We start from the raw sequence: 19,672 nt of genomic DNA on the forward strand, positions 1-19,672 counted from the left end.
CATAGAGATTTCGGCTAAATATAATAAACTTGTTCTTTTTTTAACATTTATATCGAGTCCGAACTCTTAACTAACAATACCGATTTTGTTTAATAGGTGATACAAACAAGCAAAGCATATATCATTTCTTATTTCAAAAACTGTTCAAGTTCAATATTTTAGATTAGTTCTGTACCCTGGCAAGGTAAAATAGATTGACAGAACGCGATCATCTATTTTTGGTCCTTAATACTCTTGAGGAAGCAAAGTTAGAGACACCAAGAATTAAAACTAGAAAATTTCCAATTTAATTAACTTTTAGGCAAAAGTCAGGAATTACTCGCCAACAAGAAAAACTAAATTGAATGGCCATTCCAAACTCTAGACATATAGATAACATATTTTTATTGCTCATAAATTAAACTCGCTTAATTTCCAATACCTAATTAATCATAATAGTCCAACAAAAGCCAAGTGATGACGGCCTATAGCCAAAACTAAACATCAAGTGTCATTGAAATTATATCATTTGCAAAAAAAACTCTAAGAACTATTTCAGCCGACTGATTATTTTGTCTACAAGGGGTTCCCGGTTCATTAAGATTGCTAATCACAAATTCATGCCCCAAAACTTTTTCATTTCAGTATAAGTGCTAACAAGATTTCGGTATCATAAGTTTTATATTTTGCCAACTCACACGCAAAAAGGTTTCCTATTAATTTTTGTTACAAACATTTTCATTTGCAGAAATTCAGCGACATTAGTTCACCATTAGTTTCATGAACCCAAATTACACACACGATCTCTAACTCACTCGAGAATTAACTATTTAAAAAAAAATGTTTGTTTGTTGAATCTAACCAGTGAATTATCTTGTAAAATTTTACTATGTATCTAAACAGGTATTTTTTGATCAGTGCCACGGGCAAGCGCGTAAGCTTACTGGAATAATCTTAGTTTTCAGTGTTTTGCGGTGGGTCTCTATTTTCACTTTACTCCTTAATGATTAGAACGTAGATCACTCACAAAAGAATAAAATTATAAACTGTAAATCTTTGATTTTCAATCTATCTAATTATATTAGTATTCTTCTATTAAACTCAAATTAAATTTAAAGAGCTAGTGTCGCATACTCTGATTTCATAGTTTTCTTATTATTGAATAAACTACCACTGCTACTGTTTACAGTGTAAGGTGTAGAGTGAGAAATTACAGACATTTTCAAGGGATATTTGGAATAGATACTTTAAAAAATTACATTGGATGAGGTGTAAAATGTGCAGCTATGAAACTTTACTTGTTTGCCGTCTAACCTAATAACCATGTAAGATTTCTGCTCCTTGTTACTAATTAAATGAAATCGCCATTTGTAAACAAAACGATTCATTGGTTTTTTATAGTTCTGTACCATAACCATGTACTGTATTTGCCAGGTAACTAGACTAGGTTTTGCAGTTTATTTATGTTCCGATCATATGCCAAAGTCGGTTGCGGTCGTAGAAATATCGTCTTTGGTTGGGGTGCATATTCATTTATTAGATTATATGTTGTCATTCCAATGAGATCCTATGTACATATTCAAAAATATATTAAAAAATATTTTTTCTACTCACGTATGTAAAATACCTAATTACACACAAATCTAGCGCGCGGGAAGCGTCACTTTACCACGTCAGTTTCGTTTCCCACGGATCCGAGCCACTTCAGATATTTCCGGGATTTTACCGCACTGGTTTGGGAGCAATCGGATGTTTTCGGAGATATTTCCCACGCCTTGAATTTTGACGTTTGTCAATTCTGACGGTCATGTCAGTGAATGAATTCATATTGTTTTGCAAAAATGTGCCCAAAAACTAATACGCAAAAAAATGTTATACAATATATCAGACAACTTAAATATTACGTGCTATAAGCTACAATTAAAATCTAGTGGTCTAGTGGGTGAGTAAAGTGACATTTATAATTTCAGTTTCTCATAGAAATATTACATACCGTCCTCATGAACTTCAGCGGTTTTTACAGTTTTTATATTAATATCTTGCCAAGACCAATTGTACGATTTTCAAATATCCATGTCTCATCAGTACAAACAAAACAAAATTGAAGGTTAGGTCCTGTTTCTTCTTGCTTATATGATCTTAAATATTTAATCCTCTTAAATGCTTTATCCTTAGATGATTTTTCTATTCCAATTACAGTCTTTTTCTTCAAATAAATGACTTAATGATCAATTGTAAAAGTTAAATAAACAACATAACGTTTTAAAATTGTATTTATTCCGTTGTATATATGACATATCCAGTAGTACATCTCTCTCTGTCTATTAATGACATCTAGTAAATATTTTGTTTAAATGATACGAAATTTAGTAATCGGATAATCTGTTATTACAAAGTTATTTATTAAGCACTCCCTCCGCTCATGCCAAATAAACTCGTGGGTCAAATGCTGTTTTGCTGTTTACCGCACTTGTTGCATAATATACTATAACAGTTGCGTAAGATAAAAACGTAGTTGTACCACTTACTAACCAAAACTAAACAAAACTTTAATAATCTTTAAACTTCAGTTTGCATAAAAAATCCAGTTACGCTGGCGTAGTTAATTAATATTTATTATTTGATTAATTTATTTAAATATGTGTGTCCAATCAAGCCAAAACTTCCCCTTACGATTTAACAATTAGTTAACTCTTTTGTACTCACATAACACACTCTAGCTAACAAATCGCTTAATATCCGAATTATCGAAATAAGTTAAGAAATCAACTTTACTTTAACTCCAAATGTGTTTACGGGCCAAACAAACAGGATTTATTTTACCCGGAATAAATACATTTCAACAAGCCAAAGTCCTCCTGACAGAATTAAAACTTATTTGAATAAAGGACGACTAAGCTCCAGGTTTCGTATTAAAATTTATTTTAAATCTAGGTTACGTTCGTTGAGATGGAGACGAGAAACATAATCGGAAAAAAGGAGACCGCCAGGGATTTATATAGTTAAACCTTTGGGATATGCGGATTTATTTTTGTTTACGAACGAGAGGACAGGTAATCGTACATTATGCACAAATTATGCAGCAGATATGAATTTATTTCCCATGATTCATTTCGATGGCTAGTAATATTAAAAATGTAAGCGTTTGTTTAAATCGCTTCCAGTTGAGTTAATCTTTTCAACAGTATTAAATTAGTTTTGGTAAATTGTCGGGTTTACGTTTAAACTCTCCCGTAAACTTTGAGCATTTCAAATTCTGTCCGGCTATTTGAGAAGAGGCACTTAAATCCGGAGATGTCCACTTGTTATATAAAATGTTAAATTCATAAAAGAATCATTCATAATTGGAACAGTCCATTTAATTTAAAGTGACTTTTAGGACGCAGAACTGAATTAAATGAGTATTTTAAAACGAAGTAGTTATGATTTTTACCGAGATGCTCCAATATTTGTTTTTTTTTCTTTTAAATGTTTTTTAATTTTAATTCATTAATAGTAATTCAATTTTTATTAGATTATTTTTTATTTGGTTGACTCCATTTCGGTTTTTCCTAGCCTACACCAAATGAAGACCTAGTCAAAATCAAGCAAAGATATATGAAATAATATTGTACGTAGAGTATCTGCTAAAGTAACAAAAATCCTTAGTTTTATATCCGTTCGAAGTATAAAATCAATTAACTTTCTGTAAATAGAATAACAAAAACTAACAAAACTAGTTCGTAATAGTATATTATGCAACAAGTGCATTTGACTCACGAATTTTTAATAAACGAGTGAGTTACAAAGTTTACTGAACGTGTTGCATACTATACTTTTTCCAAGGACCGTTAGTTTTTGGGTGCATTTTCGCAAAACACGAATACATTCACTGACATGACCCTCAGAATTGACAAACGTCAAAATTGAAAACGTGGGAAATATCTCCGAAAACATCCGATTGCTCCCAAATCCGCGCGATAAAATCCCGGAAATGTCCGAAGTAGCTCGGAATCATAGGAAACGAAACTGACGTGGTAAAGTGACGCTTCCCGCACGCTAGATCGATGGGTAATTAGTATTTTACAGACGGGAGTAGAAAAAATATTTTTTTTACAATTTTAGTAAACAGAAAATTTGATTTGTTGTTATCCAAATATACATTTGCCGCGAGAAAATGTTTCAAAAATAAATTTACACCAAAAGAACCTAAAAAGAAGCCTAAATATTTATTCAAAACTTAAACAAATCAGCACCGATTCCTAATGGTTGTTATTCATCTTTTATCTCCCTTTTAGCTAAAGTTTGGAAAACCTCGCGCCATCTATGGCCTGGGAAATATTTCTCACAGTTTCCTGGTATAAGGTAACTAACTCTTTCGTAAATACATTGATCGAACGACTGCCATTCGATACGAAAGTCATTCTGTAAACAACCCAAACCCCACACTCAACACCAACTGAAGACAACCGCATTGTATGTACGAAAGAAAGGAATTCTGAAGCTTTAAACAAAACCCATTCTTTAAAAAAATTAATTTATTTATATTCTACATTAAGAACATATACAAGGCTTGCAGAGTAAGCAGATCTATCACATAGTGTGTAATATACAAAGTGTTTTTGAAATTTTTGCAATAAATTTCAAATACTCATTTTTTTTATAATATATGTACACGTAACAAATTGGGAAAATATTTTATTGCGCACTGAACAAGTACGTGTAAAAGTAACCGAAATTTTGATATCAAATATATACATATAACAGCTTTTATTGCTATGCTTGACTAAAATTGCGAAAGGATTGAATTTATAACAGTTTTTCAAGAACCCAATAGGGGCCCAAAATTATGGGAAATTACAATTTTAACTAAATTTCCACAATAATTAAAACTACAATTAACATTTTAGAATAATATGCTTTACAACAGAATTATAATGTATCTACCTAGCTGGTATTTCTTAGGCCTGCGTTTTATACTACATTTGGTGAGTTATTAAACGAAATATATCCTATACCTTCCTCAAATCTTCATCACACCCTGTATTCCCTGTATTTCCTGTTAGTATCAAATTAAAACCAAACCCCTCCCATCCACGATATGGTTTCTCTCCACCGAACAGATAATCTTATAAACGAAATTTTCTATAAAGGCGTGAGTTCCTACGAAATTTCTGTTGCTTCGATCGGCGTTGCTGTAAAAACCACCGCAATCAAATTTTGCGTCGTGCTATCCTTCAAATTTGTGCACTTGTCCTACTTCAAGGCCAATTTGTAAGAGCACGTCCACGGCTGCAGAGTTAAACCCACATGGACCACAAATAACAGCGTAGATATCCTAAGGTAAAAATTACAAAGCTGCCAGTCGGAAAAATCTTAATTTGGTGCAAACTCATACCTTTATCGTATAGCCTGTGTCCTGCAGATGTTCTTGAAGAGCGTTCTCCACCAACTCTTGATTGACATGTCCCGTCGGCCCAGTCCATTTACTGCTTGGCTCGGACAAAACATGTTCAATTCTAAATCTGAAATATCATGCTTGAATCGGCGACCGACTTTAATTTTCGTCACCTCACCTGGGGTCTTCCTTAGATAGGTTTTCAAAATGCGATTTGAGTAAAATATCTTTCTCTGATCGATTGAAAAACAGGAGCCTGATAAATTGACTAAAACATTGCACAAAATTACGTTACGTCAAGCCTACAGTGTTGCTTACCATTTTTTAACTCTTCTTTCTAGCAAAAATAGAATCAAAGATAGCATAGGTGTGATCCCGGTACCAGCTGCTAGAAACAGGAACGTTTCTTTTTTTTCTACGTGCTTAAGCTGAAAATTTCCTAGAGGTCTACTGAATTGGACTATATCATCAATTTGTCTATCTGTTACGAATCTGCTTATGTTTCCTTCCATATATCTCTTCACTAACAGGCATATAGTTTCCTTGGTGGTTTTGTGGGGAATGAGTCTGTCGAATAAACAGTCCGGGACCGGCGTGTAACTTCTAGAAATTTCATTACCTGAAAAATGTTGAGCGGTAAAATTGTCTTAAAGTCATATAAAAAATTAAATGTGGAAGCTTAGTGTCTTTATGAATATCTTAAAAAAACAAAACAAACAACAAAATGTCCAGTATATGTTATTTTGGAAAATGCAAAACCTTCTTATTTATTTCGAAATATACAGCTTAACTAAAACATCTTTTTCGACGATAACTTGTTTTTTTATTTATTAGTCTCGTCCAAATTAGCGGCACATTAACAACAAATCGATACAAGGAGGAGCAAATGTAATAATTTCAAGTTGACGCGATCAAAAAAGATTGCGGGTTTATGGTTACACAGTTCTACAAAATTAAACTTTTTAACACATGTTTTTGTTTTGGTTAGTTAGATTCTATGCATTTGTATCACGAGTATGCATTGTATCTCAAATATTAAAGAAAAAAAAAAACGAAATTTCTGAAGTGATTTATTTTTTTATTCAGTAAAAAAGTGGAATTTTAGTTTTAAAAAAAAGTTCTGAAAAAACTATACTCAGAATTTCAGGTTTGATATGAAGCGGAGGCAGTAAAACTTTTTTGGGGTCAACTAAGCTATCTCTTAATACATTTTAATACATTTTGTGTGGTGTGAGGCTTGTTCTAGAGGGATATTCTATTTGAGTTCAGTGTTCAATTACTTCTTTAAATGAAACCCAGGCGTTTTTCTCGACATTGGTCATTGTGTTTTGAAAATACGTGTCTTTGCATAATGTTCTTATCTGCCGCCCAACAACCAAAACTGTTTTTGTCTTGGCTGGAAATTTCTCGCACAAATATTTGAAACACCATCCATTTTTGTCTAGGGCTAAGTTTGATATGAAGAGGAGGCAGTAACAATTTTTGGGGTCAACTAAGATATCTCTTAAAACATTTTTGCTACCAAGTGTAAGGCTTGTTCTAAAGGGTCATTCTATTTGAGTCCAATCTATTGCCCGACTATCCCATTCATAAATAAAGCATGGAAATTTTGTAGAACACCCCTGTTGTTCTAGGAACATGTACAACACTTTAAGGTAACCACAATGCATCCACTGATGTTCTTGGTAGTTTATTTTCTTCAAAAGGAGTCCTAAATTTTGATACGTTTCTTTTAAATGTACCGAATGTTATCATTATGGAATAAAACGCCATTTAAAATACGCTGACTTGAGTCAATAAACAGGCGCCATTCTTTTTCTGTATGCGGCACATTTCCTAATTTTGAAACTAAGTCCGAAACATTGTTGCAATACTATAGCGGTCCTTTCTGAGTAAAATAATGACATAACTCTGTTTCGCGATCCCATTAAAAGCTTGATGTGGCGCCAGGTGCCAACAAATGCTGGTCACGAAGTCTAGACGCTAACAATTCGGATGCATCTTTTGGAAGGTACAAATCTCTAATTAAATCATTTAATTCGCTCATCTGGATCGGAATTAGATTCCTCTAATTCTAATGATATGACGTTTTCTAGTTCTTTGGGGTGGTAGGTATCGGTACATCTGGGCCATGGGGAATCAATTCAATTAAAAATCATCCGTAACATGCAACAAACATGTCATAGGTATGTATATTAATAAAATAACATTTTTTAAATTTAGAGCGCTATAAAAAATGATGTACAAAAGAAAAAAATGCGTTTTTTAAAAAATGGTCCCCAAAATATCAAAATCACTGTAAACCTTTGATGTTAGACAAATATTGTTTTGTGTTTCTTTTCTTTGATTGATTGGTGGAATTATATTTTCGGTTATTTGCATTAATGCAGAAATATATGGAGTAATATTATATTATTTAACATAGCAAGACAGTTGTATCTCCTTCATTCATTAGTATTTTGGATCATGTAGTTTCGGATACCATTTCATCTCTATTAAAAATACGTTCCCAAGAGTGTTGTCGGTGGAGAATATGTGAAAAACATGGATAATGTGAGCCTACGTTGGAAACGACATTTTTTACTCGATGTTACCAGATAGTCCTATTTCTGTTTTTTTATATTTTTTTGTTTTGTAGTATTAGAAAAAAAAATAGCTGCAAAAATTTGGTAGAAAATGCTAGGGGTGATTTATTGCAACAAATATTGTAATAATTAAATAAATTACAATCTTACAAAAATTTTATTTCATTATTAGATATCAGCAATCAAACCAAATTACGAAAGAAAGGTCTACTTTTGTTTTCAGTATCAACTTTTTATAACCACTTCAAAAGTTTCTTGCTTTTAAGAAAGTTACTTTTTACTTATACAGAATTTTCAAAAAAAAAAACGCTAAAAATTATCTCTTCCTCTCAGTATCAAGTTCAAACAATTCTACGTGCTGTACATCGACGTCCAAAGAGTTACAATTTCGATAATTGGTAGTTACTATTCCCAAATTCGATTTTGTTCTTCTTTTGACTATATCAGACCTGACTGCTTACTTTTTGGAATATGTATATTTAGAATGGAACCACCAATTCTTATCTAAATCTAATCTAACTGAAAATTTCGGTTGGAATTGGCTTTGCAACTTATTTGTCCAAATTATACAGCATCCCCCATTTTTTAAGTTACAATAAATAAATTGTAATTTATTAAAACAAAAATTTTAAGTTTGAAAAAAAAACATCTTCCAAACTATGTTGCCCGAAATTTCATGGTAACGTCGTGGTTTTTGTTAATGTTACTATTAGTTACCTTTTCTCAGTCATTATTGAAATTGTTTTAAGGGCATAAATTTTTACTTGAAAAAAAAAGAAGAAATTAATATACAGGGTTTTTCACTTAAAACTCCGCATGCCAATAAGTCCAAAACGAAAAGAAATATTTAATTTATGTAAAAAGTAGTCAAAGTGTGGGGTCAAGTAGATATTTCCTAAAGTTTAAAAAATTCGACGCCTGCAAAGAGCTGGGCGTCGCGACGCGTCGAAAAATTATTCGATTGTAGAGACTTTGGAAATACGCGCATACAAATGTACATATTATTTAAAAACTTTTTTGTTATTTACTCAAACTTATTTACTTTACCCGTTTCTAAGTTATACCGATTTAAAGTAAACATTTCTTGATTAATAAAACATGTGATTAACGCTTATTTTTACAAGTATGGCATGAATGTTAGTTACTATGGCAACCATTGTTATCGCAGTTGTTTTAAGTGCAATTACAAACGTAAGTTGTTATTGCTGTATCAAAAAATTGTCACATTTTGTCACAAGAAATATCCAAATTTGTTCGGTTTAAAAAAAACTAAGAATTATTATGTGAAAATGGTGCAATTTAGCAATGAGGAAAAAGTAGACATGTTACTGGTGTTTGGAGAATGCAGATGCAATTGTAGAGAAGCAAAAAGAGTTTACGCACGGCGTTATCTGCATAGAAGAGACCCCGATGCAAAAACCTTTTCAAGTTTATGTAAAAACATAAGAGAATATGGCAGCTTCATAAAACCTAAAAAAGATAGGAACAGAACGGCTACAAATGATGAAAATACTGCTGCTGTAATTCAGCAGGTTGATAATAACCCCAAGATATCCCTATCAGAGATAAAAGAAAATACCGGTGTTACCATAAGTTCTTCGTGGAGAATTCTACATAGAAACTCTTTTCACCCGTACAAAAGTAAACTAGTTCATAAACTAGAACCAGGCGATTATGCTAGAAGAATGTATTTCTTAGCGACATTGTCCGATTTGTATAGCCAAGATGCAAATTTTCTCTCGAAAATTTTATGGAGCGACCAAAGTCGATTTCAAAATAATGGAATCGTTAATAGACACAACTGTCGTTTTTGGTCCGAAAACCATCCTCGTTGGATTACAGAAAGAGGTAACCAACGAATTTTTAGTATCAATGTTTGGTGCGGCATACTAAATGGATTGGACCTTACTTTTACGAAGGAACTTTAAATGCAGATCGCTATTTAAGATTTCTTCAAACTACACTTCCGGAACTATTAGAAGAAGTGCCTCTTGACACTAGAATGAATATGTGGCTACAGCAGGATGGAGCGCCTGCACATAATGCCCAAATAGTAACGAGGTATTTGAACCGAGAATATCCCAATAGATGGTTTGGGACTAATGGACCGGTAAGGTGGCCGGCGAGGTCCCCGGACATTACACCACCAGATTATTTTCTTTGGGCTACCTAAAAAACGTTATCTATGAAGAACCTATCGAAGATATGGCTGATCTCATTAACAAAATTAGTGCAGCGTGTGCCGCTATCACAAGAAGGACTGTCCTACAAGTGACCCAAGCTCATCTGTTAAAAGTTTTTGATAGTTGTGTTCGAGCAGATGGACATAATTTTGAAAAAAATTTTTGAAATGTCTTATTATGTAGTTAATTGCAATAATAATTTTGGTTACTAACTTGTAGGTATTTTACTGTTTTTTCATTTATTTATCATGTTATCAGAACTAAATCGATAAAAAGTAATAAATAAAATCATACTAAAATAGTTGAAATCTATTGTTTGTAATTGCACTTAAGACAACTGCGATAACAATGGTTGCCATAGTAACTCACATTCATTGCATACTTGTAAAAATAAGCGTTAATCAGAAATTAGAAACGGGTAAAGTAAATAAGTTTGAGTAAATAACAAAAGTTTTTAAATAATATGTACTTTTGTATGCGCGTATTTCCAAAGTCTCTGCAATCGGATAATTTTTCGACGCATCGCGACGCCCAGCTCTTTGCAGGCGTCGAATTTTTTAAACTTTAGGAAATATCTACTTGACCCCACACTTTGATTACTTTTTACATAAATTAAATATTTCTTTTCGTTTTGGACTTATTGGCGTGCGGAGTTTTAAGTGAAAAACCCTGTATATAGTATATTAAATTAATGTACTCCTCATTTTACCTCATAAACATGCTACAATAAAGTTGACAACACAACTCAACTTTTGGGAAAATCAAAGTAAAACTTCAGTCTGATGATCATTAACTATTACTCTGCTCTCTGTTAATCCTTAACTTAATGGATCAACTCACCATTTATATCTCCAAACACTCTAATGTGCTTTCCAAGTGGCACTATCAGTTTCCCATTGTCAGTCTTCTCGAATTTCAACAGCAACGTGTTGTAGTTCACCTGCAATTTCTTTGTCAATGCGTACGAGTACTTGATTTGACTCGCCGACATGCTACTCGTAGCTTTACTCTGCTGCTTCAGTACCCCGTAGTGATCCCAAATATTGCCCACAAATTTCTTGAAAACCAATTCCACTTTTCCGGTTTCTATAGCGACGTTTACATCGCAAGGCCACGTCACTTTATCGTAGAAACTCACTTCGTTCTTAAAGAGCGTGTCGTCGTACGTAATTGAGATAGCAACGTTTTTGTCTTCTAACGGAGGTTGAATTTCCACGAGGGGGTTAGAAAATGCTTTCGTATAAAATATAATGGTGATGTAGTCGAGTTTCTGGATCCAGTCAAATCTAGGCAAAGACAAGATTTGATCCAAAGTTTCCTCCGGCCTTGAATCCACATCGATTTTCTTAGGTGGCGAGTTGTTTTTGGGGATTGTCGGCGACACAATGAGTTGATTCGGCGACGCTGTTGATTTTCGTTCTCCGAAAAATAAGGCCCCTGCGTCTATAGATGGATCCATAGACACCAATTTGCCGACTACACACTTCTGAAGAATTTGCTCGTAGTTTACCCAGGGATGTACCTAAAGAAATGCATTAGCACATTAAAATTTAGGAAGTTGCGTGCAAAAGTCTAATACAAAAATTGCGACCTGTAACAGTAAGTTTTGCTAATCTTAAATTACCATAAGATGATTAAAAATATTATTACTAATAAGTTGGGAATAATTGAATAATTGAACAACACATCAATGTAAAAGCCGAAAAAATGTGCTTATCGGTTCAAAATCGATAAACGCGCCCTTATTGGCATGACATCGACCTTCACAGCCGTACAAGCAAACATTTTCTTATATATTTACCTTCTTCATATTTTTCTGAAAGGAAATAAAAAGTAGCGGTGGATGAAAATGTGTCACAACCTCTTGTAGTAAACTTTGGTGATTCACAGGGTAGTATTTTACGCCTTTTACTATGATATGTATGGAGATGATACCGAGATTTATAATTTATTATTATTTATTATTCAGAAAAGCATCTTCTAAAAATTAATCCGAATAAATGGGTCTCCATCTAAAACGACATACTCGACAACATTTCTCTTAAATTAAGTCAGGATATTATGCCATTTAAAAACCTTAAAATCATAAATTGAGATTTAAGGCACGCATTGGATTAAAATTAAAGATGGCGTATCCAGCGAGGAAAATGCTGTACTCGCCAAGGGATTATCTAAATTAGGGCACCAAAAAATGGTATCACTAAATTATTGCGTATATGGATTTAAAACTCTGATAAAAGGCGTCTCGGAGGTTGATTTTTGGCCTTCGTAGGCATAAAGTTAAGGTCCCAATTTGCCTTAATATTTATCTGTCCGAGGTACATAAACGTAATTCTATCATTTACATAATCTTGGGACACATTTATACCTAAGATTAAGGAACGTTTGTTTCACTCAATAACATCACGAATTCGACAGCATATTTTATAGTGTACATTTCCTCATTCATATCCTTTTTTCTTTGTTTTTCGTCCCTCCCTTATGCATATTTATATGCACACTACCGCTGACATATACAATTATCTACACGTATTTATATAAACGTGCGTGCATAGAACTTGGCTCAGTATTCATGTGACCCAAAAAATAAACATGCTGTTTGGAAGATAATTCAATATGGTTTAGTATGAGTTAAAATTTGTCAAAAGTGCTGATCGTTTATATGCGCAGCTACGGTCAAAGAAATAAAACGTGTTCATGCAGTAGTTATAGTGATAGTAACAAACTTGTTAATTAATCGCCATTGCAACAGTAGTTTTCCCATTATTCGTTTTTACCACTTGGATAGCGTTTAATTGTGTTATCTGGCTTGCTTGCCATACTACACCGCAAAAAGGCACTCAAGTTATCCCTTTAATCGAAATTGGACTTTGCCAGCTAGCTGATGCTGGACAACTGGGTGTGACACGCGCAGCAGTTGCCAACGGTATGAAAAGATTGGATCATTTACTAGGGGCCCTGGAACAAGTAGAAGCCAAGTTACAACTGCTCGTAATGATCACTTTATTGTATCAACAAAAATCGTCACCTTAATGCTGTTTAAGTGCAACAATAGCTCCATTAATTTCTAAGAGTCGTTATTAGTCAGTTGACAGTGAGAAGAAGGCTCAAGGAAAATAACCTGACCCCAAAAACAACTGCAATTGGTCCAAAACTTACTCCAGCTCATCGACAAACACGCCTACGTTTTGCACGAGATCATCTGAATTGGACATTGGACCAATGGGGTTCTGTTCTGTTATCAGATGAGACCAGAATATGCCTTTTTGGTAGTGACCGATGAAAAAGGTGTACCGAAGACCCGGAGAACAATTTGCAGATACAGATACATCGAGGATATTTTATCAGATCACACGGTACCATATATAGATTGGAGAAGAATTCATTTTAATGCACACGGCAAAGATCGTGCAAGATTATATTACAGAAGTCGATGAGCTAAAACGGAAAATTGCAGCTAGACTTCGTATCCCAACCTCGATCCCAGAGCTTGTTGCAGTAGAGGAAGAGTGGCTTAAAATTCCGTAGGATTCAATAGCGAACTTGATTAGATCTATGCCTAATCAAGTAAGTGATGTTATTAGGGCAAGAAGGGGTCATACCCATTATTGAAGTGTTGGGTTGCTAATTGTCAATAACCCTATTTATTTTTGGTAATAAAAAAGAGAATAATAAAAAAATTTCAATCAATTTAAACTCGTATTAAATCATATTAAATTGTAAATTGTAAAATTCAAGTAAAAAGTTCACAATGGGCCAATTTCTATGCACGCAAGTTTATATCATATTTTTATCGTAGTATAAGTTGAAGTATAATTGTTCTTATTTTTTTAAAGCTGTAACAGCAACTCCAATCACGACCATTTGCCCTGTTATATTATTTTATTTAAGTATTTATTGTAACTTTTTTCTCCATTGGGTTAATTGTCATTATGACTATATTATTTCTTTCTATCGAATTTAGTATTAGTAGGGCAAATGCTTTGATTGATTTATATAATTCAGAACGAATGCTAAAAACCTTACTGGAACAACTTTCGTCCAAAGCTTTACAGTCTATGTCTGCCTCTCCTCTAAGTTGTAATCTAGCAATAAAATACGTTTAGTAGCAGCAATTATGAAAACCTCACTTATATATTAGGGCATAGATAGCAGACATTGCAAACAAGTCAGCTAATTTTTCAAAATTCTCGTTAGTTTTAATTTTGTTAAAATTTAAATATATTTTTTCATTAATTTTTCAAATAAACTTCCACAGGCTACTGTAATACTTTTTACAAAACTTCTGGATTCCTCCTGCGTCGGTTTTTGTTGAGTCGAACTTGCTGACGTTTCGCCAATCATCCTGTTGGCTTCTTCAGAGCTTGACTGAAACTGGCTCGTATTTTACTTTGTACCTGCTTATATATTGGTGTTAGATTGTTTATAGATTTCTATATACTCTCGTATTTTTCGTTGGTAGAAGAACTGATTACATGCAAGAATTTAGTTTTATCGAATAAAATTTTATGGCCGGTTTCATGAGCGTGTTCGGCAACAGCTGATGAGTTTATTTGTTTTAGTCGTAAGGCTCTTTCGTGTTCTTTGAGCCTTGTTGATATTTTTCGTCCGGTCTCTCCAATGAATTCTTTGCCGCATATGAAGATGTTGAGAGATATTTGGACATTCCTTTCACTTCATTGAACAATTAAAAAGCATTACATTAGATACAGAACATATTCTAGTTAGTTTCGACGTAGAATCCCTCTTCACCAAAGTTCCTATTCCTGAAACTCTAGACATCATTTCAGATATATTAAAGTCCGAGAATCTGGAACCAAACCTTCTCACCTTAATTGAAAAATGCTTGTCGGGAACAGATTTTTCTTATAAAGGTCAAATTTTTGAACAAACGTCGGGAACAGCTATGGGTTCTCCACTATCACCAGTCATCGCGAATATATTTATTTGAGAAGAAAACTCTCGACACCTTTCATCCAAAACCAAAATTATGGAAACGCTACGTCGATGATACTTTTGTTATTTGGCCTCATGGTCAAGAAACCCTAGTGGATTTTCTTAGACATTTAAACTCTATATTCCCTAACATATGGTTTGCCATTGAGTTGGCAACTAATAATAACCTTCCAGTCTTAGATATTCTTATCAATAGAAAATCAGACCTAACATTGGGTCATTGTCTTTACAGAAAACCTACGCACACAGACCGATACCTTAATGCATGGTCACACCACCATCCGGCTCAAAAATCATCTGTTATCAACTCTCTTGTTTACAGAGCCGTAAAACTATCTCAGCCCGAGTCACTAAACCCAGAATTAGGACACTTTACCTCTGCTCTTCTCTCTAATAATTTCGACATTAAAGATATTAAGCGTTCCATCAAAAAATACACTTCACCACAACCTTCCAATAGCAATGAGACCGAAAGCAATCCTACACTTGCCACTGTGGTTCTTCCTTACATCAAAACATCACTGACCACATATCAAAAGTTCTAAAGAAGTATAACGTCAAAACCAGATTTACCACTTGTCCAAAAACCTCTCAACATCTTCGGTCCGTCGAAGACAAAACTCCTGGAAGTTTACAGCATTCCACACATATGCGGCATAGAATACATTGGAGAGACCGGACGAAAAATATCAACTAGACTCAAAGAACACGAAAGAGCCTTACGACTAAGACAAATAAACTCATCAGCTGTTGCTCATGAAACCGGACATAAAATTTTATTCGATAAAACTAAAATTCTTGCATGTAATCAGTTCTTCTACCAACGAAAAATCCGAGAGTCTATAGAAATCTATAAACAACCTAATAATATGGGAATCAGTCATCCGAGACGGTGTTTATGCCCCTCATTTAGCTCCGCCCCACTAAAACAATATATAAACAGGTACAGAGTAAAATGCGCTCCAGTTTCAGTCAAGCTCTGAAGAAGCCAACAGGATGATTGGCGAAACGTCAGCAAGTTCGACTCAGCGAAAACCGACGCAGGAGGAATCCGCAAGTTTTGTAAAAACATTTTTTTTTATATGTGAAAACTGTAAATAAACGTATCTCAGTTTCTACGAGGCCAGAAACAGTCAGAACATTTTCACCACTATTACACTAACTCATATATCTATATCTATCTATATTTACAAAGGACAACAGTAGTGTCGAAGTCGAAGATTAATTATTGATAATTTGATGTTGAAATACCGAGCTCCTGTTTGGGTCGGTCTGAACTGTTTTACTACTTTATTTTTGATGGCTTTGCTGATTGTTGTCATATTTCTGAGGTTGAGGTTCGCTAAGACTTCTGCAGATGCAGAATTAGGCAGTTTCTTGTTGCGATTTAGGATCAGAAATAAATAAAGTACTTGGCTGGCTTTTATATTTCTTGTATATTCACGAGAGTTGGCATTTAACTCGCTTGGTATTGGCTGCACTGCACTAAATTTCGCAGAATACATTACTTGGTTTATTTTTCGGAGTATTTGCAGAGTCGGAGACGTCACTTTTTTAACTTAATTTTTGGACGAAATTGGGGGCTTTTATTTGCTATTGCTAAAGCTTACTAGGTTCAGTTGATTATTATAAAAGCTGAAAAATGGTTAAAGTTCCTATTGCCGTTTTCTCTCTTCACAATTTCAGATAATAATAATAATAATAATAATAATAATAATAATAATAATAATAATAATAATAATAATCATACAAAGCTTTATTTCTAGGAACTACAAAAGGCGAAATTGATGCAGAGTCTCCGAACTTAAACTACATATTGCCTTCAGATAGCGATCAGATACATTGTCGTTAACAAACAACAGCCACTACAGTAACCATACCATCTTGAGTACTATTTAATTTAATTAATTAACAACTAAAAGGAAGCATAGAAATAGCTTCCCTAAATCTATCATCAGTAAATTATTTAATATTAGGGTTATATAATTTCGCAATAATAAATAAAAACTAACGTTGGAAGTCAGCAGACACGTGTACTCACATTTATTTTACTTGCTAAGGTATAAAATGAACTATTTAGGCAGCTCTCTTCTGAATTTGCTGCATTTTGTTAATATATATTTATTCAATATGAATATGAATTCTTTAAATTAAATTAAATAATTATAATAATTACATTAAAATTTATGTGGATACTACTCTCACTTAATTTATATTATTTAGTTTAGTTTTCATTAGTACGGGTTGACCTTTTGTTTTGAGATTGAAAAGTCATTCCTAAATATGAAAGAGCTGTGAATCCTGAACAGGTTAGTTGCTGCATCCTAAGCTTTTATTTTATTTTTGTTACCCTTTTAAAAACTAGAATAAATTTATCCCATTTGACCAGCTGATAAAGTGCAATTTTAAATGGCCCTTAATGGTTTAGTTAAATCCAAGGGGATACAAGCGGAAAACCAACAGGAACACGAATTAAAAACTGCAAAAGCCCTACCTCATTAAAAATATGAGTGGCGTCGATCCCAGCTCCCCTCATTAACTCCTCTTCGCCCCCCGGATGAAAGGGTAGGTAAGCGGTAACGTTGTACACCCGACCCCTGATCGCCAGCCAGGCATCGTTTTTCTTGTTGTGCTTTGCTAGTTCCTGCTTCGTCACCTAAAACGGTAAATTAGTGGACGGGCTTAAGCCTTTTCACGAAAGGAAACGATTTTTAGTCTTTTGATGTTGAAAGGGATTTTCCTTTTGTCCGTACGAAATGAAAAATTAATTTGGGAGCGGTGCTATTGGCGACAGAAATTATTGGTAAATAGAAGGCCTTTTTCATGAATTTATTTATTGTCCGTATAAATTTTAAGTGACGTCTACTGTCCTGAAATTCTACCAAAAAATTACGTATCTGTTATACCTTTGCTATTGCAGATGCAGATTTTGTATTTAGATTACTATTTACACATAATTTATAAATTTCATTTCATTTTAATGTCATAATGGAGAGTCTGTAAATAAATGAAGGAACTCTGCTCTGCAGGAAATATGCCAATGTGACCAAGAGTCATCTCGTGATATTACTGGGGGGAGGGGTATGGTTCGCCCAGAATGTCTAGAGGATAGAGTGGATCGTGCGTGCGTGCGTGGGAATATGCGCGCCCTTGTGTAGGATTACAGGACAATGAATTTTAAAAGCAAAAGGCAAGCAAACAGAAGCTCTTTATAACTTTCCAAACTTACATTATAAAATCACTTACGTATCTTGTGAAACTCTGATTCTGTTATGATGATTTTCCAAAAAGATTGAAAATTGGTAAACTAGTTCCAAATGTGCTGTCCGTTATATCGAAGTTTCGAATATCATTTTAAAAATAATAAAATATTGTCAAAAATTACAAATCATAAAATTTCAATATCAGCCATAGGCTTTTTTTTTATGAAAGGCTGATAAACATGATCGATATGGGAGGGTCCTCTTGTGATCTCAGCAGTGGTGTCGGAGAGTTTTTAAATTTTATAAAAAAAATATGGTTTTATTGATGGGTCTTTTCGTGGGTCGAAATCTTTTTTAAATAACGGAAAAGGCTACGCTTTTGTTCAAAATTTTGACTTTTGAAATTTATATTAAAAATTTCACTCAAAAAAATATTAAATATTTCAACCGAGGTATCCCGGGTTCGTTCCGGGATCCGAAATTCTTTTTCTTATTCACTAACCTATTCACAGCTTGTTCCTAAACCATGCAGAAAAAAATGTATATAAATTAAAAATCTGAATTGGACAACAAAAAGATCCCCTTTAGCTACAATACAAAATTTTTTGGTCTATATATTGAGAAAAACCTTAACTTTTGGAAAACACAGTGTGAATATCAAAAGTAAACTTGCAAAGTTATGTTTTGAGACAATTAAAATCAGTTCTAAAAATCAATCAGCTGATTCTAGTTCATATTCCGAATGTGGATAGGTTCTCTTTTTATGCTCTAGTAACTGGGAAAACACCATTAGACAACCTTCATACACATATTAAGTGATCCTTCTCAATTTTAATTTGGGTTTTGGCTTCGTAATGAGATGGCTAGGATAAAAGCGGGTTTTCTTATGTTTGAAACTTTATTTTTGTTGCAACGGTAGTCATGCCCGCCGAACGACGACAACATTCACGGAGTATAAAAATTAAAATTACATTGCTACACTTCAAAAGTTTCTGTAATATCAACTATCGATTTAGCAGCTACTTGGAGAAAACTATAAAACATTACGAAGATCTAACTCCGCACTATGTAGAACCTAAATCTATCAAAGAATAAGAAAAAAAAAGAAAGAAATTTGACAACGACGCGATGAGTGAAAATGAATACCCTGCAATATTGAAAATAATTCAATATTTATAATTGTGTCAATATTTTTATGTTTGCGATGGCATCCGCACGAAACACAACCACCTTAAAAATAAAATCTCCTCTTTTGTTTCTTACCGAAAGAGTTCCCGCATTGGGACCCAACCCCGTGAGGTCCTTGCCCGATGACCCCAACCTAATCCAATCCATAAGGGAATGGCCTGGCTGAAGGGCACATTTATTACGGGGGTTACCTGCAACAGG

The 19,672-nt window shown here is 33.8% G+C and overlaps 1 protein-coding gene and 1 long non-coding RNA gene across 8 annotated transcripts in view; both read right to left on the minus strand.

The window, feature by feature from the left end:
• Nucleotides 1-1,232: 1,232 nt before the first annotated feature.
• On the minus strand, nucleotides 1,233-2,055 carry LOC132700033 (uncharacterized). 2 transcript variants are annotated; one of them, XR_009618591.1, is made up of 3 exons: nucleotides 1,973-2,055; nucleotides 1,607-1,753; nucleotides 1,233-1,546 (listed from the first exon to the last, which is right to left on the minus strand). It is a non-coding gene; the product is annotated as an uncharacterized LOC132700033 (long non-coding RNA). The 2 variants fall into 2 exon arrangements; XR_009618590.1 differs by having other exon boundaries at nucleotides 1,607-1,833.
• A 2,483-nt stretch (nucleotides 2,056-4,538) lies between these two features.
• Nucleotides 4,539-19,672, minus strand: part of LOC132699119 (cytochrome b5 reductase 4-like) — a 103,500-nt gene continuing 88,366 nt past the window's right edge. For all 6 annotated transcript variants that reach the window (XM_060665631.1, XM_060665630.1, XM_060665634.1 and 3 more), the window contains 7 exons: nucleotides 19,547-19,662; nucleotides 17,575-17,736; nucleotides 10,965-11,646; nucleotides 5,675-5,975; nucleotides 5,535-5,624; nucleotides 5,357-5,483; nucleotides 4,539-5,296 (listed from right to left, as the gene is read on the minus strand). In XM_060665631.1, coding sequence (XP_060521614.1) covers nucleotides 5,189-5,296; nucleotides 5,357-5,483; nucleotides 5,535-5,624; nucleotides 5,675-5,975; nucleotides 10,965-11,646; nucleotides 17,575-17,736; nucleotides 19,547-19,662 — 1,586 coding nt within the window. In that variant the 3' untranslated portion in view covers nucleotides 4,539-5,188. The remainder of the gene's footprint in view (nucleotides 5,297-5,356; nucleotides 5,484-5,534; nucleotides 5,625-5,674; nucleotides 5,976-10,964; nucleotides 11,647-17,574; nucleotides 17,737-19,546; nucleotides 19,663-19,672) is intronic.

This window comes from Cylas formicarius, unplaced genomic scaffold, assembly GCF_029955315.1.
Source record: "Cylas formicarius isolate icCylForm1 unplaced genomic scaffold, icCylForm1.1 PGA_scaffold_3__17_contigs__length_32017465, whole genome shotgun sequence".
Lineage (NCBI taxonomy): Eukaryota > Metazoa > Arthropoda > Insecta > Coleoptera > Brentidae > Cylas > Cylas formicarius.